At 40.3% G+C, this 18,164-nt stretch overlaps 1 protein-coding gene and 1 pseudogene across 2 annotated transcripts in view; both read right to left on the reverse strand.

The window, feature by feature from the left end:
• Window positions 1–226: 226 nt before the first annotated feature.
• LOC126008969 (cytochrome P450 20A1) overlaps window positions 227–18,164 on the reverse strand; it is an 80,022-nt gene continuing 62,084 nt past the window's right edge. For both annotated transcript variants that reach the window (XM_049773295.1, XM_049773294.1), the window contains 3 exons: window positions 17,545–17,609; window positions 688–777; window positions 227–415 (listed from right to left, as the gene is read on the reverse strand). In XM_049773295.1, coding sequence (XP_049629252.1) covers window positions 265–415; window positions 688–777; window positions 17,545–17,609 — 306 coding nt within the window. In that variant the 3' untranslated portion in view covers window positions 227–264. The remainder of the gene's footprint in view (window positions 416–687; window positions 778–17,544; window positions 17,610–18,164) is intronic.
• Window positions 6,070–6,663, reverse strand: LOC126008978 (high mobility group protein B3-like; annotated as a pseudogene).

Genomic DNA, 18,164 nt, shown 5'->3' on the forward strand with positions numbered 1-18,164 from the left:
TTCCTGAGCACAGAGCCAGGAGTATCCCCTGAACATTGCTAAGTATGACCCCAAACAGAAAACAAAACAAAAGAAGTTTCCTTTATTTATACAGTAAGTATAAATCATACATAAAGAAAATATAACTGTAAAAATAGGAATTTACATAATGAAGTATTGTTTACAATTAGGTGTTTCTATTATACAATAAAATGTAGTTTATAAAGATTCCAATACAGATTTTTCTAATTAGTTTCTTCTCAACAAAGTTCAAGATATAAAAGTTTAATGTCTCTTTGAGACAGTGATCCAGGCTTCTTCCCTGGATGATGTTACCAGTTCGTACTTGGTTTCAATAACCTGTCCTTCCACTGAACATAGATGCAGTCTCCTCAGCAGGACACTCAGAAGTACTGTGGCTACCGTATATGCAAACCTAGGCAGAAAGAGAACTGGTTATTAAATATTAAGAATTTATATTATAGTGCTATAAATTGCTAAGTCTCAATAATGGTGATCATCAGAATTCCAAGTGGAGAGCTGGGAGGGGGATGGACAACGAGACACTGGTGGGATATGTGGTGCTAGAACACTGTATGCATGAAACTACCAATATTGTCAATCAAAGTTACTCAAATAAAGTTGTAACTTGTAAAATGAAGGTTAAGCACAAAGCCTGATATTACTCCTTTGCCTTTAGCATCTCACCTCAACTCTGGGCATTCACGGGTGCCAGAGAATCCAAGCAAGGAGAAAGTTTTCATCACCGATTCAGCATCAAATCGGTCTGGATCAAACCTAAAATGGAGATTTGGAGTTATAAAAATAGAGCCCCATTAGCATTTTACATATTTACACTGTAGAAAACAGGCATATAATTAAATTGCTGACCACATTTTTGGGCCATGCTCAGAAGTGCTCAAAGCTTAGCCCTGGCTCTATGCTCAGTTAACACTCCTGGTATTGTTCAGGGAACCATATGCAGTGCTAAGAATCGTACACAGGCCAGCTATTTTTAAGGCAAATGCTATATATCTAGCTACTGTAATAACAAAAGTTTTTGGTCACACCCAGCGGTGCTCAGGAGTTACTCCTGACTCTGTGCTCAGAAATCATTGCTGGCAGGCATGGGGAACCATATGGGATGCCAGGATTCGAACCACCATCCATCATGAATTAAATTGGCTGTGAGCAAGGCAAACACCCTACTGCTGTGCTACCTCTTCAGCCCTGTAATAACAATCTTTAAATAATAAGAAGAAAGAATCCACTATGATGTTTTTCATTGTCAGGGATCAAAACAAAGTCTCATGCAAAGCACTTTGCCACTGAATCACATCATTAGCACTCCACTGGAACATTTTAAGTTTTGCCTATTATGTTCAGAAATTAGAGAATATATAGCATCTTTCTACTAGCCTTCTAATTTCTTTGAGTATTACACCTGGGAATACTCAGGGCTTACTCCTAGCTCTGTTCAGGGGATCACTCCTGGCATACTTAAGGACCCAAGGGATTGAACTCAGGTTAGCATATGCAGACAAAGGCCCTACTCGCTGTACTATTTCTGTAGTTTCTTTCTTTCTTTTTTTATGCAATTACTTTATTTAAGCACTGTGATTAAAAAATTGTTCATGACTGTGTTTCAGTCATACAATGTACACTACCTTTCACCAGTGCACATTTCCTATCACCAGTGTCCTCAGTTTCTCTCCCCCCATTCCCCTCTCCCCCACATCTGCCTCTGGCGCAGGCAAGCTTTTTACTTCTCTCTCTCTCACTCATCACTCTCTCTCTCTCTCTCTCTCTCTCTCTCTCTCCCTTTCATCTTTTCTGCCACTGTGGTTTGCGTTCTCTGTAATTTTTTTTTTGGTTTTTGGGACGAACAGGGTTACTCCTAGCTCTGCACTCAGAAATCGCTCCTGGCAGGCTTGGGGGACCAAATGGGACTCCAGGGATCAAACCGAGGTCCGTCCTGGATCAGCCACATGCAAACACCCTACCGCTGCCCTATCACTCTGGCCCTGCTCTCTGTAATTTCTAAACAAGTAATACAAAAGAGCCGGAGAGATAGCACAGTGTTAGGGCACTTGCCTTGCAAGCAGCCAATACAGGACAGACGGTGGTTCAAATCCTGGCATCCCATATGGTCCACTGAACCTGCCAGGAGTGATTTTTTAGCGCAGAGCTAGGAGTAACCCCGTTCGCTGCTGGGTGTGACCCAAAAAACAAATAAAATATATATATATATATATATATTAGAATCAGTAAATGATAATCTGTTACATATGCTTAATTTATTAGATATAATAGTCAATATAAATCACAATGAATATTAAATATAAAAATAACTATTACATGAAATCATCTGAGCATTATGCAAGATATTTCACAATTATCTATTCAAAGAAATTATGAAATTTTAGGTGGGGCTAGGAATATAGCTCAAAGGCTAGAAAGTGTGCTTTGCACGTGGAAGCTCTGGATTTGATCCCTGGCACTACCTGGTCCCTAGAGCACAGTAAAAAGTAACACCTGAGTCTCACCAGATGTAATTCAAACAGGCATGCATACACCCACACACCCACACACACACCCCCCACACTTTCTACTAGCCTTATAATTTATAATGACTAATGGGAAGAAATGGTTTTGTTTGTTTTTATTATTGTAGGTGGGCAGATCATGACCTGTGTTCCCCTGGACAGTGCCAGGAGTGATTCCTGAGTACAGAGACAGGAGTATTGCCAGGTGTGGTCCAAAAACAAAACAAAACAGAAACAAACAAAAAACTGGACTGCTAAATAGAAGCTTCAACTAAGGATTTACTGTAGAGTCAACCTTCTTGTTGTTAAGTAAACACTGAAGGCATGAGAAGGATGCCTTCAAATTTTCTAGACTAAGATCACAATCAGAACTTAGATGTATGGTAATTTAGGTCTGTGTGAGGTATACAGAAAACATCTTTTCAATGAAGATTGAGAAATGGGTGTTTTTCTTCTGCTTCCTTTGCTTTGGGGCTTGCTAAGGATGTAGTCATGATCCTTTTAACTACCACAGAGTAGAGAACTTGAAGTGACAAGAGTCACCAACTATCCAAACAAAGTGATTTGAGTCCATCTCTTGGATGACTACCATATAAGTTGAACATATAGAAGAGTGTGGATGGAGACTTAGTTCGGTTTAAGAGTGGGAGGAAGGCAAAAACAGAGAGTGTTCCTGACTCTCCCAGGCTCAGTCTGATCACAGCCAACTCCTAGGAAGAAGGCAATTAGAAACCAGCTTTCCAGGAGCAGCTGCTCAAGTATGCAGGTGAGGGCTGGGCTCTGTAGCACAAATAGTAAAGCATATGTGTTGCATGTGGGAGCCCAAGGCTCAGTCCATGGCACTGCATAACCCATATGCACTACTGGTACTGCCCTTGTTGCTCTGCAAACCAACATCCATCTCTTTTGGAGGAGCACCAAAAGACAGCATTATTGCCTGTTCTCTCTGCCCTGAGCCCTGGGGAGTCTTCACTGAAAGTGCCTGTGTTCCAATTAAGAACTTTTCCTTATCTTAGTCCCTTGGGAATCATAAATGCAAGTCCTTAAAGCTTTCAGATCTTTTATACTGGGAGCCCAACTCCCCTGGGAGTGCTCAAGCAGGAGTACTGAAAGTGCACTCCAAATCCTTTCATCTCTGGGAGAAGCTGGGCGCTGATGGCTCCCTCCCATTGGGACTCTGCGCTTTGAGTGGAGTTGATATCCAAGAGTGCATTCCAGTACTGAGGATAGTCCAATGGGGACAGCACTTGCCATGCACCACTGGCCCAGGTTTAATCTCTGAAGCCAAGATGGGAACACAGTGCTACCAGGAATGATACCTGAGCATAGAGCAGTGAGTAATCAGAGAGCACATACAGGAATGGCCTAAAACAACAACAATAACAAAAAAAGGTGCATTTCAGCTTTTCTACCCACTTCACAATACTTGTATATTTTCTTTTAACTAATGTACAAGAATCACTAAAATATGAATTGACCTCACAAGAAATTATCTTGTTAACCACAAGATACCTTCAATATATCTATGGGAAAAGGAAAATTCATGAATCTTTAAGATCATACCGTTGATGTATTTAAGGGAATTAGTCAATATACCTTTAAGGGGTACCCCCTAATGGCAGTTGGAGTAGGACACAGCCTCCTAGACTGGGATAACCCCCCTATGACAACAGACCTAAGTATAAAAAGGAGAATCTGGCAATTATTGGAAGCACCCAGGAAAAGAGCAGAGCAGAGCAAGATTCATTCTCACTCACTCCCATCTTTTCCCCTTCTCCCTGCCTGTCTCCCTCCCTCTCTCTCCCCCACATAAGAAATGCAATGATGGTGCTTGGTCACTCTCTCTCCCAATGGTGCTTCGACTGCTACATTTGGAAGTTTTTAATACTGGTCTCATTTTCCTCATTTAGATTCTTATTTTAGTATTTTGACATTTATAAAATAGTTTTTGTATAAAATATACTCTTGATTTTCATCATTAAGATTATATTTAAACACAGAAGTTGACTCAAATTTCTCCTCTAAAATCTCAGTACAGTAGTAGTAATAATAATTATCTATTTTTAATTTTACTTTTATAAATCAATCATATCTATACATGTTCCTATATGGAAACTAAATAAACATAAGTAATTTCACTCAAAAAGAAAACTTACAACACACAATAAAATATCATCATATACTTATTTAAAAAAAACTAAATAAAAACAAGTGATAATAGTAAATGCTATTGATGTTGCCAAAACACCGAATCTCTCAAACACTGCTAGAAGAAATTTCTAAAAATATCTGCAATTTATTTAAAAAAAAAACAAACCAAAACTTAATACTGTTTATTTAACTTCAAAAACAAGTCCGTATTCTAAACATACACCAAAAAATAACAGAATGTTGTAAATTTTTTAGTACAGAAGGTCTGAACTCTCATTGGTGCAGCAGCTCTCAGCTGAGTTTCAAAGTTGGTCGTACAACAAAGTTGATAATTACCCCACAGAACAAAGAAAACTCCCAACACTTTTTATGCCAGCTGATCCCTCCTTTTTCCACAGCTAAGAATGTCAGCAGAATACTAGGTCACTATATACACAACCAAACAGCAGGTCCCTCCAAGGACACGCCCTCCAAGGTCCCAGGGTCCTGCCTGCCGCTTCAACCTAAGCTACCTCCCTGACAGGGAATCATCCCACTGCCCCCACTGTCACCACACTGTGAGCATCAAGTGTTTTTTTTTTTGCTATTTTTTTTTTTTTACAAACTATAATTAGGTACAGTTGAGAACTCAAATTTTTTTTTAGCCAAGAACCATACAGTTAACACCACTGTAATAAAGGAAAGAACCAGGCCCGGAGAGATAGCACAGCGGTGTTTGCCTTGCAAGCAGCCGATCCAGGACCAAAGGTGGTTGGTTTGAATCCTGGTGTCCCATGTGGTCCCCCGTGCCTGCCAGGAGCTATTTCTGAGCAGACAGCCAGGAGTAACCGCTGAGCAATGCTGGGGTGGCCCAAAAACCAAAAAAAAAAAAAAAAAAAAAAAAAAAAAACCAAAAACAAAAAAACAAAAAAATAAATAAATAAAGGAAAGAACCAAAGAACAGAGAATACCTTAAAATGCCTTGTTATGCCAACAGCAAAGTGCACAGTGAGAACACAAGCCTTTGTTTTGTTTTGTTTTGTTTTTGGGTCACACCCGGTGGTGCTCAGGGGTTACTCCTGGCTCTCTGCTCAGAAATCGCTCCTGGCAGGCTCGGGGGACCATATGGGACGCTGGGATTCGAACCAATGGTCTTCTGCATGAAAGGCAAATGCCTTACCCTCCATGCTATCTCTCCGGCCCAACAAGCCTTTTCTTTTGAAAAATGTTGGGAACTATGTACAGCTTTGATACAGTTTCGAGGTATTTTGGACACCCTTTGCCATGTCATGTAAACCACTGACAATTGCTAGAACACTTTTGAGACTATGATATGATCATGACTGAGTGTAATGGAATCTAATGAGGGCAACAGTTAGCGATGGTTAGAGCACTAAAGAGATGGGGATACAGTTTATTCATCTTCTTTCTCCTCCTCCTTCTTCACCGCCTCTTCCTCCTCCTCCTCCTCCTCCTCGTCTCCCTCTTCCACCTTTTCCTGGAACTTTTGCAGAGCCCTTGGCACATCAAACTTTCCTTTTGACTTATAGTTGGCGACAACCTTCTCATACTTCTTTAGTTTGGCTGCCCATGTTGTAGGGCTGCTTTTCACTGTTACTCAGGTTGTTCCATATCTCCCCCAGCTTTTTCGTCATCCCCGATGGAGATGCCAGGTTTCATGACTTTATCTTGGGGCCAAACTCAGAACAAAACAGGAAGAATCCAGACAGTGGTCTTTAGGGGCATTTTGTTCCTTCTTTTTCTTGCCACCCTTGGCTGGCCCATAATCTTTCATCTCGCGGTCATAGTGAACTTTGTTGGCCTTGGCCATCTCGTCAAACTTGGACTTCTCCTTCCCAGACATGGTCTTCTATTTCTCGGAGCACTTCTTGGAGAACTCAGCAAAATTGACAAAAACTTCAGGGTTTTTCTTCTTTCTCTGCAGGCCTGCACAAAGAAGGCATATGCAGGCATCTTCCCTTTGGCTTCTTTGGTCACCTTTAGCCATCCTGACTGTGCTGTTCGATTATCTGGGCAGCACAGGGCACAACATGCTGCTTTTTGCTCCCCAGCCTTGAGCTAGGTACCTCCATGAGAGCCACCTCAATTTCTCAATATATACATTTAGGGGACCAGAATGATAGCATATATATGCTTTGCATGCGGTATATGCTTTGCATGCGGCCAACCCAAGTTCAGTCCCTGGCATCCCAAATGGACCCCCAAGCACTGCCAAGAATAATCGTGAGCACAAAGCAGGAGTAATCCCTGAGCACTCTGTAATCACTGAGTCACCCCTCCCCCCAAATAAAACAAAAAAAAACATGTAACATGCAAGTCAGAGGTAGTTCCATTGATAGCGTGCTTGCCTTACACTTGGGTTCAATCCCTAACATTTGTGGATATAGTCCCTTGAAAACCACCAGGAGTGACCTCTGAGCACAGTGATCAGTAAGTCCTAAGCACCCATGGGCTGTGACTCAAAAAATATACATATGTGCACATATATCTAAGTACTAACCATATGACCTACTGATCATTCTTTGAAGTACTGTTTGAAAGAAACGAAATACTTCATTCACATAAAACCAGTACATGGATGGTCATATTGACAAAACATCTTGCTGTTCACACTAAAATTCTAGGAACAATCCAAAATTTTCTCAGTGGGTGAAAGGATGAACACACTTGATACATCCACACATTTGATTTTTACTCAGCAACAAGATATGGAGCAGCGTGTGTGTGTGTGTGTGTGTGTGTGTGTGTGTGTGTGTGTGTGTGTGTGTGTTGGAGGCACTGAGTCTAGGGAAAAAGTCAACCTCTTATCTTTGTGACAATTCCACTTAAACTAGCCTTCACTTCTCTCTTTACAGGGCCTAGCTTAGCTCTAAATACATCTTGCTAGTTTGAATGGTCCCCAAAATACTAACAAGAATCAAGCTCTGAATCTTCCACAGAGAATTGGTATGAAAAGACTTACCTTCAGAAAGCTTGTCTTGTACATTGTTCATCTGGATTTGACTGACCCCCAACAACCTATATGGTTCCCTTTATGAGCTCTGCTAAGAGTGATCCCTGATCTCAGAGCCAGGAATAAACTGAACACAGCGGGGTGTGGCTCAAAAGCAAAAACAATAATAATAAAGAACATATTTTTCCCACAATTTTAATTTCTACTCAAGATTCTCTGAGTGGTTTTTTTTTTGTTTGTTTTTTGTTTTTTTTTTTGTTTTTTTTTTTTTTTTGGTTTTTGGGCCACACCCGGCGGTGCTCAGGGGTTACTCCTGGCTGTCTGCTCAGAAATAGCTCCTGGCAGGCACTGGGGACCATATAGGACACCGGGATTCGAATCAACTACCTTTGGTCCTGGATCGGCTGCTTGCAAGGCAAACACCGCTGTGCTATCTCTCCGGGCCCTCTCTGAGTGTTTTGAGAATGAAAAATGTCACAATGTCTAGCAATATTCTAGTATTTCTCATATTATACTTAGTAGTTATAAAAAAAATTGGTACCTTTTTGTTGTATTAATTATAAAGTCCTAAAAGTGGAAGGCCTTTCTTAGCCCAGCCTGGCACCTGCAGCCCCTAAAGCCTGATGGGTCTGTAGGTATCAGGGTGATGACAAAGAAATGATCCACAGAAAGTCAGATGAAGTTTCAAGAGAAATCCAGCTCTAATCGACATGTACATATTCCTCACATAGTCTCTAAGCCAGGGGGTCTCAAACTCAATTTACCTGGGGGCCGCAGGAGGCAAAGTCAGGGTGATTCTTGAGTGCAAAGTCAGTAGTAAGCCTTGAACATTGGGGGGTGTGACCCAAACAACTAAAACAAAACAAAACAAAAAAAGATTCCTCTAGGACAGGGCCACAAAATGTTGTACGGAGGGGCCATCTGCGGTCTGCGGGCCGTGAGTTTGAGACCCTTGCTAAGATAATCATCCTCTCTCCACCCAACCTGTGTCTCTGATCTCCTTCATTCCTGCCTCTTTCTCTCATCCCTCCCCTTATGCCACTCTAAATTACCAACCAAAGAACCCTCCCAGCTGTGGGTGGGTCTCCCTTTCCAGGTGAGATAGGCAGGAAGTTGGGGGAGGGGTAACACCTTTTTACCTACATATAGGAAAATAAAAATGTATTAGTTAAAGGGAGCCTAAGATAGGGTAAGGGTGCAAGTGGCTGACCATGGTTCAATCCCCAACACCACATATGGGGCTCTGAACACTGCCAGGAGTGATCCTGTAGCACAGAGCCAGGAGTAGTCCTTCATAACTTACAGTTAGCCCAAAAAATGCAAAAAGAATTTTTAATTAGCAGTTTTAGTTTTCTATTATTCTACATTTATCCATTGGTATATATTAACCTTGCTCTAAAAGCTACTCAGATTATAAAATGTATTTAGTATATATAGTTACAGCAAATTTGGAAGAATTTATATCTATGTTCATAAATTTCCTTTACTCTGGTTATGAATGTTAAAAATAAAATGACAAAATAACTTGATATGCCCCATATTTGTACTCTAAAAGCAGGTTTCTTAGTACTTCAATCATGTCATCAACCCTATCCCACTTTCCTACATATACAATCTGTCTTACCTCCAACTAATTAACATAATATATCATTGTTTTCCAGGGCACTGATTCAAGGTAGATTTTACTAATTATTATGAGGTTAAAAATTGCTACTTTGGATTTACATGGATGGGGAAGGGGGCAGGCAGACCATCTCACAGAGAGGGTGAAGGGAAACACAACCCAGGCCCAGACCAGCACTCAACCATTACTGCAGCTGGGGAAGGTGGCGTGAAGGAGTGACCTACACCATCTGATAGGAGGAGAAGAAAAACCTTGCCATGGCTGGGCAAGGCTGTGGGGACCCACACCTTCTGGCTGGTAAAGTGAGGGAGAAGACTTGAGTGCAGAGCCAAACCTCAGCAACTGCAGACATCATACACGCTTAGGGCCACACTCCAGAGAAGGAGCCCAGCCCCATGCCACAGGTGACAAAGGAGGGCTGAGATCTGAAGGCAGAACACTACAAGCAAAACACCAAATGCAAAGAAATATGGGTAAACTAAGGAGACACTAGCAAATAGGATATAGGGAGTGATCCTAGCAAGTTTTCAAGCACACCAAAATATACAGGCCCAATAGATGAGGATCTAAAGGTAGCAATGAAAGCTATGGCAATAGAAATCAAGGAATCACTAGCCAGCAACTTCAAAAAATCCATAGATAAACAAATCAACCAACTCAAAGAAGAACTTTTACAGAAAATGAGAAACTCCATACAAACAATATTAAAGGAAATAAAAAAACGTTTTAGAAAGCCATAATAGCAGAATTACACAGTTGGAGAATCACATAGAAGAACTTGAAGAAAAACTACAAACCAAAAATGACAAAGAAGCCAATAAGAAAATAAGAGGTAAAGCATTGGAAGAAAATATTAGGTATTTAATGAACAAAGACCAAAGAAATAATCTACGGATTGTAGGAATACCAGAATAAGGAAAGGAGAAGAACAAGTGGTGAGGTAAATAATAGCAGAAAACTTTCACAGCCTCTGGGTGCAAATCCAAGAGGTGAAAAGAAATCAAAATAAAATAGACCCTAATTTAAAAGAGAGAGAGAGAGAGAGAGAGAGAGAGAGAGAGAGAGAGAGAGAGAGAGAGAGAGAGAGAAAACGAACTCCTTAAAGCAATAAGGGAGGAAAGAAACCTCAAGTACAAAGGAAGGAACATAAGATCAAACCAGATATCCCATTTGAAACAATCCACTCAATAAAAGAGTGGAATGACATATTTAAACAACTGAATGAAAGAAACTTCCAAGCTAGAGCCCACTACTTGGCAAAACTCTCCTTCATCTGGGAGGGAGGACTAAAAACATTCTTAGACAAAAAAGAACTCACATTATTTATGCAAACAAAACCGATTCTAAATGATCTATTACAAAATCCAAACACCCAATTGTAACAACAACCACCCTACACAATACAACTGCACAACAGTCCTCTTTGTCAATAATCTCCTTAAATGTCAATGGACTAAACTCTCCCATTAAATAACACATACTAGAGAGTTGGATCAGAAAACAAAACCCGAATTATTGCTGCCTGCAAGAAACACACCTAAAAGTACAGGATAGACATAGGCTTAGAATGAAAGGATGGAAATCAATATTCAAGCCAATGGAAAACAAAAAAAGGCGGAGATAACCATTCTTACATTATACCAAATTGCATTCAACCTCAAGACACTGATCAGAGACAAAGAGGGTCACTACTTACTGATCAGGTAACACTATACAAAGAAGTACTAACCCTGGAACCAAATGCAGAGCTAGCAAAATATAAAAGGCATTTGCTCACAAACCTGGAGAAACATATGGAAGGAAATATGATAGTAGTAGGAAATTTCAATACTCCACTATCACTACTGGATAGATCCACCAGGCAGAAAACTAGCAAATAATTAAGAGCCCAAAATGAGAAATTATAAGAACTAGGACTAATGAACTTATATAGGGCCCTCCAACCCCAGAAAGCAGAATACACATTCTTCTCAAGTGCACATGGAACCTTTTCCAGAATAGACCATGCCTTAGAATATAAATCTAACTTGCACAAAGTCACAAATATAAGGATTATTAGAAGCACCCCATTAGATCACTATGCAACAGAGATCAAGATTGAGTGTAAAAAGAAACTATGGGGAAAATTCAACACCTGGAGACTAAACAACATGCTGCTCAACAACAGCTGAATCAAAGAGGAACTCAAGAAGAAATAAAAAGATTCCTTGAAACAAACAATAATGAAGAGACAAATTTTCAAAAATCTGTGGGACACAGCAAAAGCAAGAAAGAGAAAAATGACAAAATCAACAGTTTAAAGAAACACTGTAAGGAGCTGGAAAAACAGCAGCAAAGGAACCCAAACACAACCAGAAGACAAGAAATAATAAAAACCAGAGCAGAAATAAACAACATACAAACTAAGAAAACAATATAAAAAAATCAATGAGACTAGGAGTTGGTTTTTCGAAAGAATAAACAAAATATACAAACCACTGGCGAGACTCACCAAAAAAAAAAAAAAAAAAAGCCCAAATAAATAGTATCACAAATAAAAGAACTACAAGAAATCCAACAAATCATGAGGACTTATTATGAACAACTATACTCAGTTAGGTTAGAGAACCCAGAAGAAACCGACAGATTTTTGGAAAAAAATATCATCTTCCAAGACTGAATAAGAAGGATGTAGAAAGCCTAAACAGGTCAATCACATTTGAGGAAATTGAATCAGTAATTAAGAAACTCCCCAAGAACAAAAGTCCAGGTCCAGATGGCTTTACAGGTAAATTCTATCAAACATTGTGAGAAAAATTACTACCACTGATCCACAGGCTCTTCCAAAACATTGAAAAGACAGGAATCCTTCCTAATTCCTTTTATAAGGCTAACATCACACTCATTCCCAAAGATGGCAAAGACACCGCCAAGAAAGAAAACTACAGACCAAACTCACTAATTAATATAGATGCAAAAATGCTCAACAAAATCTTAGCAAACTGTAACCCGACCCCTCATTATTCCTGTGTAACCTTACCTACAAGAAAGACCTCCCATTTCTGGGAGGGTCTTTGGTAGGTAACAAAAAGGTTTGACCTCAGGGGCAAAGGGGGATTTGCATTATAATGTCTTGATAAAACACTCCAATATAACCTTTTCCTTTGGTTTATGTCCTCTATTAGAACCTGAAGCATATGACCATTCAGAGCACTGAAACAATCCTCAAATTTATATTACAAACCTCAAATTTATATTACAGGACCTAATCATCAACATGTTTTGGCAAATTAACATTTCCCCCCCCCCCCCCTCTCTCTCTCTCTCTCTCTCTCTCTCTCTCTCTCTCTCTCTTCATCACTCCATTTTCCTTACTTCTTTCCTTTTCCACTTTCTTCTTCTCCCTGTTCTTCATCAACATCAATTCAATCTTTGTCAAATAAAACCCACACTGTTAGTTTCTCTTTAGGAAAGAAACTTTGATACATAAGATGCAGCGGACAATACCACATAGGGTAGCCACCTACATAGATAGACATCACTACCATATTGCTTGGTACTCAAGACGCAAAAACTTTGTGTATCCTAAAATGCTCCAGCCATTACCTAATCCTGAAACCTTCATTTAGAAAGGCCCACCCCCATCACTGATGAAATACCTAGAAACTAGGAAAGCCTCCCAACTTTGATGCACCGGCCCAATCTCTTTTATTTGACTTACTTTATTTTCTTTTTAATTTATTTTTACTATACTTAATTATTTTTTTCTTTTCTCCTCTCTCTTATCTTTTGTTCTCCCTTCCTCTCTTTCCTAAGCTATACCTAAGCTAATTATTTATCTTAATTCAACCAGTCCTTAAGAGCTCAGACCCATCTTATGGGGTCAGATCTTTAACAACCATTTAAGAATAGATCACTAATATAAGTCTTTATGTTGGCATGAGTACATAAACAGAAGACTCCCTCTGAGTGCAAAACGTAAATTTTAAACAATCCATGCCTATAGTGTATATAGCTCCTCTTATATACTATTCCTCACCCCCTTCAGAAATCCTAGTATCCCTTCACCCCCAATCCCAATCTGATATCCCTCCTTATTAATGTTCTTTACCCTCAGTTCTTAACTCATTAGGTACCAAGACCAACCTCCGGCCCCAATAGGCCATCACCCAGCTCCCAAGCAAAAGGACACCCTCTCAGCTCCACATCTCATCCCCCAGCAAGAAACTACAACCAACACTCCTGCTGACTCATGCTCTGTGGCCCTCCTTCTCACCGCTCTCTTATATGTGGACAATACATATTAATACCATATTCAACTCCTGAAGGACCCCCAGTGCAAGAACTCTACCCGAGCCCTTTCTGCTGCAAATCATTTCTCAAACTCAACTAGACCAGGGTGTGTGATGAAACTGTGCCCTGGATTCCACCACCCACAAGAATATCTCAAAAGACAATGGAGAAGCCTATATTTCCTTTGTATGTTTAATACCTTTATAATACTACTACTTCTTAACCTATTTATCCCCAAATGTAAGGTAGTTTCCTACATCACTTTTTTCCCTTAATTACTTTTATAAAATTCATTTTTATTTATTTCTTCCTTTATATATATATATTTTTGTATATATATTGTCTTGTTTTTGTTTCTTCTCTTCCTTAACTTCACATGTTTTGGTTCTGCTTGGTACAAAAACCTACAAGAAAAAGTCTTGCCTGGGATAGAAGCTCAGGTCAAAACCAGGGCACAGAGATGATGGAGCCTGACAATTTCATTCCAAATGCACAGCAATATAAATGGCACCATTTCTTTCTGCAAAGGCATACTAAATAAGGGGAAATTTTACGTATAGAAACAAGCTCTTATCTACTAGGGATAAGAACTTATACATTTTACAATACAAGGCACCTCCCACCTTGAACATATGTCACGTGGACCCAACTTAGACTCCATGTGATTAGACAGCGACCATCCAACCCCGGTCCCTAAATCTTAAACATAGAACTGACCGGCACAATTCTCCACAAAAGCTCCAGGAACCAAATTTCCTCTGGGACATTCTTAATATGGCTCTGACACCAACATGCTCCAGTTTTGATATGGCATCCTGACAATGAGGAAATGGCAACAACTTGATCTAAGAGCAGATTGTTTTATCTCATCACCTAATAATAAGATGAAATCAGAAGATATGTCATCCTTTGATCTGTGCAAAAACCAGGATCGCTAACTACAGAAGACTGACTGTGACAACCATGACTGGACGTCCAATAACTTATCCTGGGACCAATAAGAAAGACCCTAGCCTAGAGTTTGGCCTACGATCTGTACAACAACCAAGATCTCTAGTTCCAGAGGTCTGACTGAGACAACTGCAACTGAGCAGAACTTCATTAGCAGAACTAATGAATGACTCTATCCTAGGCTTCATCCTAGGATCAGTGCAAACACCAAGACCACCAAATTACAGAAGAATGATTAAAACAACAGAACTTCTAAAAACCATAAAGAAAGACTCTATCCTAGGTCTATCCTATGACCTGTGCAAATACCAAGATCTCTAGTTACAGAGGTCTGATTTTATCAACCACTACTGAGCAGGAAGTTTCCAGACACCACAAAAAGACCTAGGGGAAAGTAAAAGAGCATGAATGGAGCCTGTAGTTATTCCCATGACAGTATGCTTCAAGGACGGAGAAACCCTGTATCTCTTAGGCCAAGGGAATTCTCTTTCTAATTTCCCAATATTTATTGTGCTTATGCAAAAGAGGGGGGAAAAAAAGGAAGCACAGTATTTTGTTTTTTTTTTGTTTTTTTTTTTTTTTTTTTTGGTTTTTGGGCCACACCCGGTGACGCTCAGGGGTTACTCCTGGCTATGCGCTCAGAAGTCGCTCCTGGCTTGGGGGACCATATGGGACGCCGGGGGATCGAACCGCGGTCCGTCTCCTAGGCTAGCGCAGGTAAGGCAGGCACCTTACCTCGAGCGCCACCGCCCGGCCCCAGGAAGCACAGTATTTTATTTTTCTTTTTATTTCGAGCTTGTGATTATTGCTTGGTGTTGTCTGTATTGTGGTGGTGCTTTTCATTTTTTTTTTTTTGTCATTGTAGTTTTGGTTTTTTTTTGTTTTTTTTTTTGTTTGTTTGTTTTTGTTTTTGGGTCACACCTGGCAGCACTCAGGTTACTCCTGGCTCTAAGCTCAGAAATTGCTCCTGGCAGGCTCGAGGGACCATATGGGACACCGGAATTCGAACCACCATCCTTCTGCATGCAAGGCAAATGCCCTACCTCCATGCTATCTCTCCGGCCTAATTTTTTTTTGTCTTTTTTGCGATATTTTTCTTCCTTTTCCCCTTTCTTCTCTTAAATTGATATTTACAACTCTCTAGATGGACCCCTCCCAGATATTTTATTTTTGCTTTTTTTTTGGTTTTTATATGTTTGTTTTTTTCTTTGCCTTCAAACAGAACCACATAACTTGAATCATCCTGAGGGGGAAAAAATGGATGGTATAAGACCAAACAGTTGTATGAACAATGAGTAGGAAAAAAATAAAGGGCCGGGCGGTGGCGCTGGAGGTAAGGTGCCTGCCTTGCCTGCGCTAGCCTTGGATGGACCGCGGTTCGATCCCCCGGCGTCCCATATGGTCCCCCAAGAAGCCAGGAGCGACTTCTGAGTGCATAGCCAGGAGTAACCCCTGAGCGTCACCGGGTGTGGCCCAAAAACCAAAAAAAAAAAAAAAAAAAAAAAAAAAAAAAGGAAAAAAATAAAGATCAGACTTAAACACCAAATCCAAAGCCAATAACAACAGAATCAATACCTGTTCTACAACAAGCTAGACACAGAGGGGACCACTTATACTAGCAGCCTGGGGAGCAAAGGAGGGGAATATGGGATGCATGCTGGGAACAGGGTTGGAGGGAGGACAACACTGGTGGTGGGAATGCCCTGGGTTCAATGCCACTATGTACCTAAAATATTACTGTGAAAGATTTGTAATCCACTTGTTCACAATAAAAATAATTAATTAAAAAAATGCTACTTTGTTCTTCATGATTTTCCTTCTTTTTTTTTTTTTTTTTGCTTTTTGGGCCACACCCTGTGATGCTCAGGTGTTACTCCCTTGCTATGCGCTCAGACACTGCTCCTGGGTCAGGGGACCATATGGGATGCTGGGGGATCAAACCAAGGTCCATCCTGGATCGGCCGCACACAAGACAAATGCCTTACTGCTGTGCTGTGCTATCACTCTGGCCCATGATTTTCCTCTTTATCACTCAAAATAGAGACATTCAACATCTAGAGGTTTTCTGAATCTACCTAAAAGAGCTTAATAAGGGGCTGTGCTATCGCTCTGGCCTATGATTTTCCTCTTTATCATTCAAAATAGAGACATTCAACATCTAGAGGTTTTCTGAATCTACCTAAAAGAGTTTAATAAGGGGCTGGAGTGATAGCACAGTGGTAGGGCATTTGCCTTGCATGTGGCTAAACCAGAGGTACCTGGGTTTGATCCCAGCATTCCATATGTTCAAGCCAGGAGCGATTTCTGAGTACATAGCCAGGAGTAACCCCTGAGCGTCACTGGGTCTGGCCCAAAAAACAAACAAAACGAAAACAAAAACAATAAAAGCTAAATAAATGAAAAGGGGCCAGAGTGATATATAGCAGGTAGGGAACTTACCTTGCATGTGGCTGACCAGGCACGCCATATGATCCCTTAAGCCCCATCAGGAATGATCCCTGAGCACTGAGTACAGAACCAGGGGTCGACCCTGAGCACTTTCAGATGTGGCCCGATTTTTTTAATGGAAAAGCAAAATAAATTAAATATAAAGTTAAATAAGAGACCAAGAAAACAAACTAAATAATACTCACTATCAACAAAATAACCCTCAATTTCCACTGAAATTAAAAAATAGTTGTAGACATTAGGAAATTAAACACATCCTAAAGCCAGAGCAATAGAACAGTGGATGAGCTAAATCTGAATCTAGCTAGTGGGTTTTATCTTTAGCGTCCCATTTGGTAATCTGAGTACTGCCAGGAGTGATCCCTAACTACAGAGCCAGCCCTTGGCACAGCCATGTGTGGGCCCTTCCCCAACATCAGAGGATAGAAGCAGTAGTGAGAAATACAAATAGTTCAACCATGTAGGACATTGTTGTGAACAAAAAACAAAAAGGGAAGTTAGTGACTTTCTTTTGTTAGGTCACTATCAGAAATCGATTTTTTTCTCCTTGAAACTCAGAAATTAAAAAATATGCAAACATAAAAATCAGCAGTCACAAAGACAATGACAATATTACATACTTGTGTGGTGATGGCCAAGTACTGGGATCCTGAAGTACCACACCAAGGGCGTAAAGGACAAGAGTCTGTGGGAGATACAATTACCACAGTTAGATAAAGTCCAGAAGAGAAAAACCTAACTTTCTAGCAGGTAAGTCATCTTGTTCTTTTTTCTTTGGGGTGGGGGCACACATGACAGTGCTCAGGGATCACTCCTGGCTCTGTCCTCAAGAATTACTCCTGAAAGCTTGCCACAAAAAGTGGTAAGTGCAGTTAGGGAAATAATTACACTAACAACTAGCATGACAACATTAATGAGTGAGAGAAAAAGAATACCTGTTTTGAATACAAGCAGGGGTTGGGAAGGCAAGGGGCGATGGTGGTGGGAATGTTGCATTGGTGAGGGGGGAGTGTTCTGTTTATGACTAAAGCCCAAATACAATCAGATTGTAATCACGGTGCTTAAATAAAGATTTTATTAAAAGAATCACTCCTGGAAGTGCTCAGGAAACCATATAGGGTGCCAGGGACTGAACCTGGGTGTAAGGCAAGTGTCCTACTCATTATACCATGATTGTTCTGGCCCCAAGATAAGTCATTTTAAATGTTCTCAAATATAGAAAATGAATACTAAATATAAA

The sequence above is a fragment of the Suncus etruscus genome, chromosome 5 (assembly GCF_024139225.1).
Source record: "Suncus etruscus isolate mSunEtr1 chromosome 5, mSunEtr1.pri.cur, whole genome shotgun sequence".
In the NCBI taxonomy this organism is placed as follows: Eukaryota; Metazoa; Chordata; class Mammalia; order Eulipotyphla; family Soricidae; genus Suncus; species Suncus etruscus.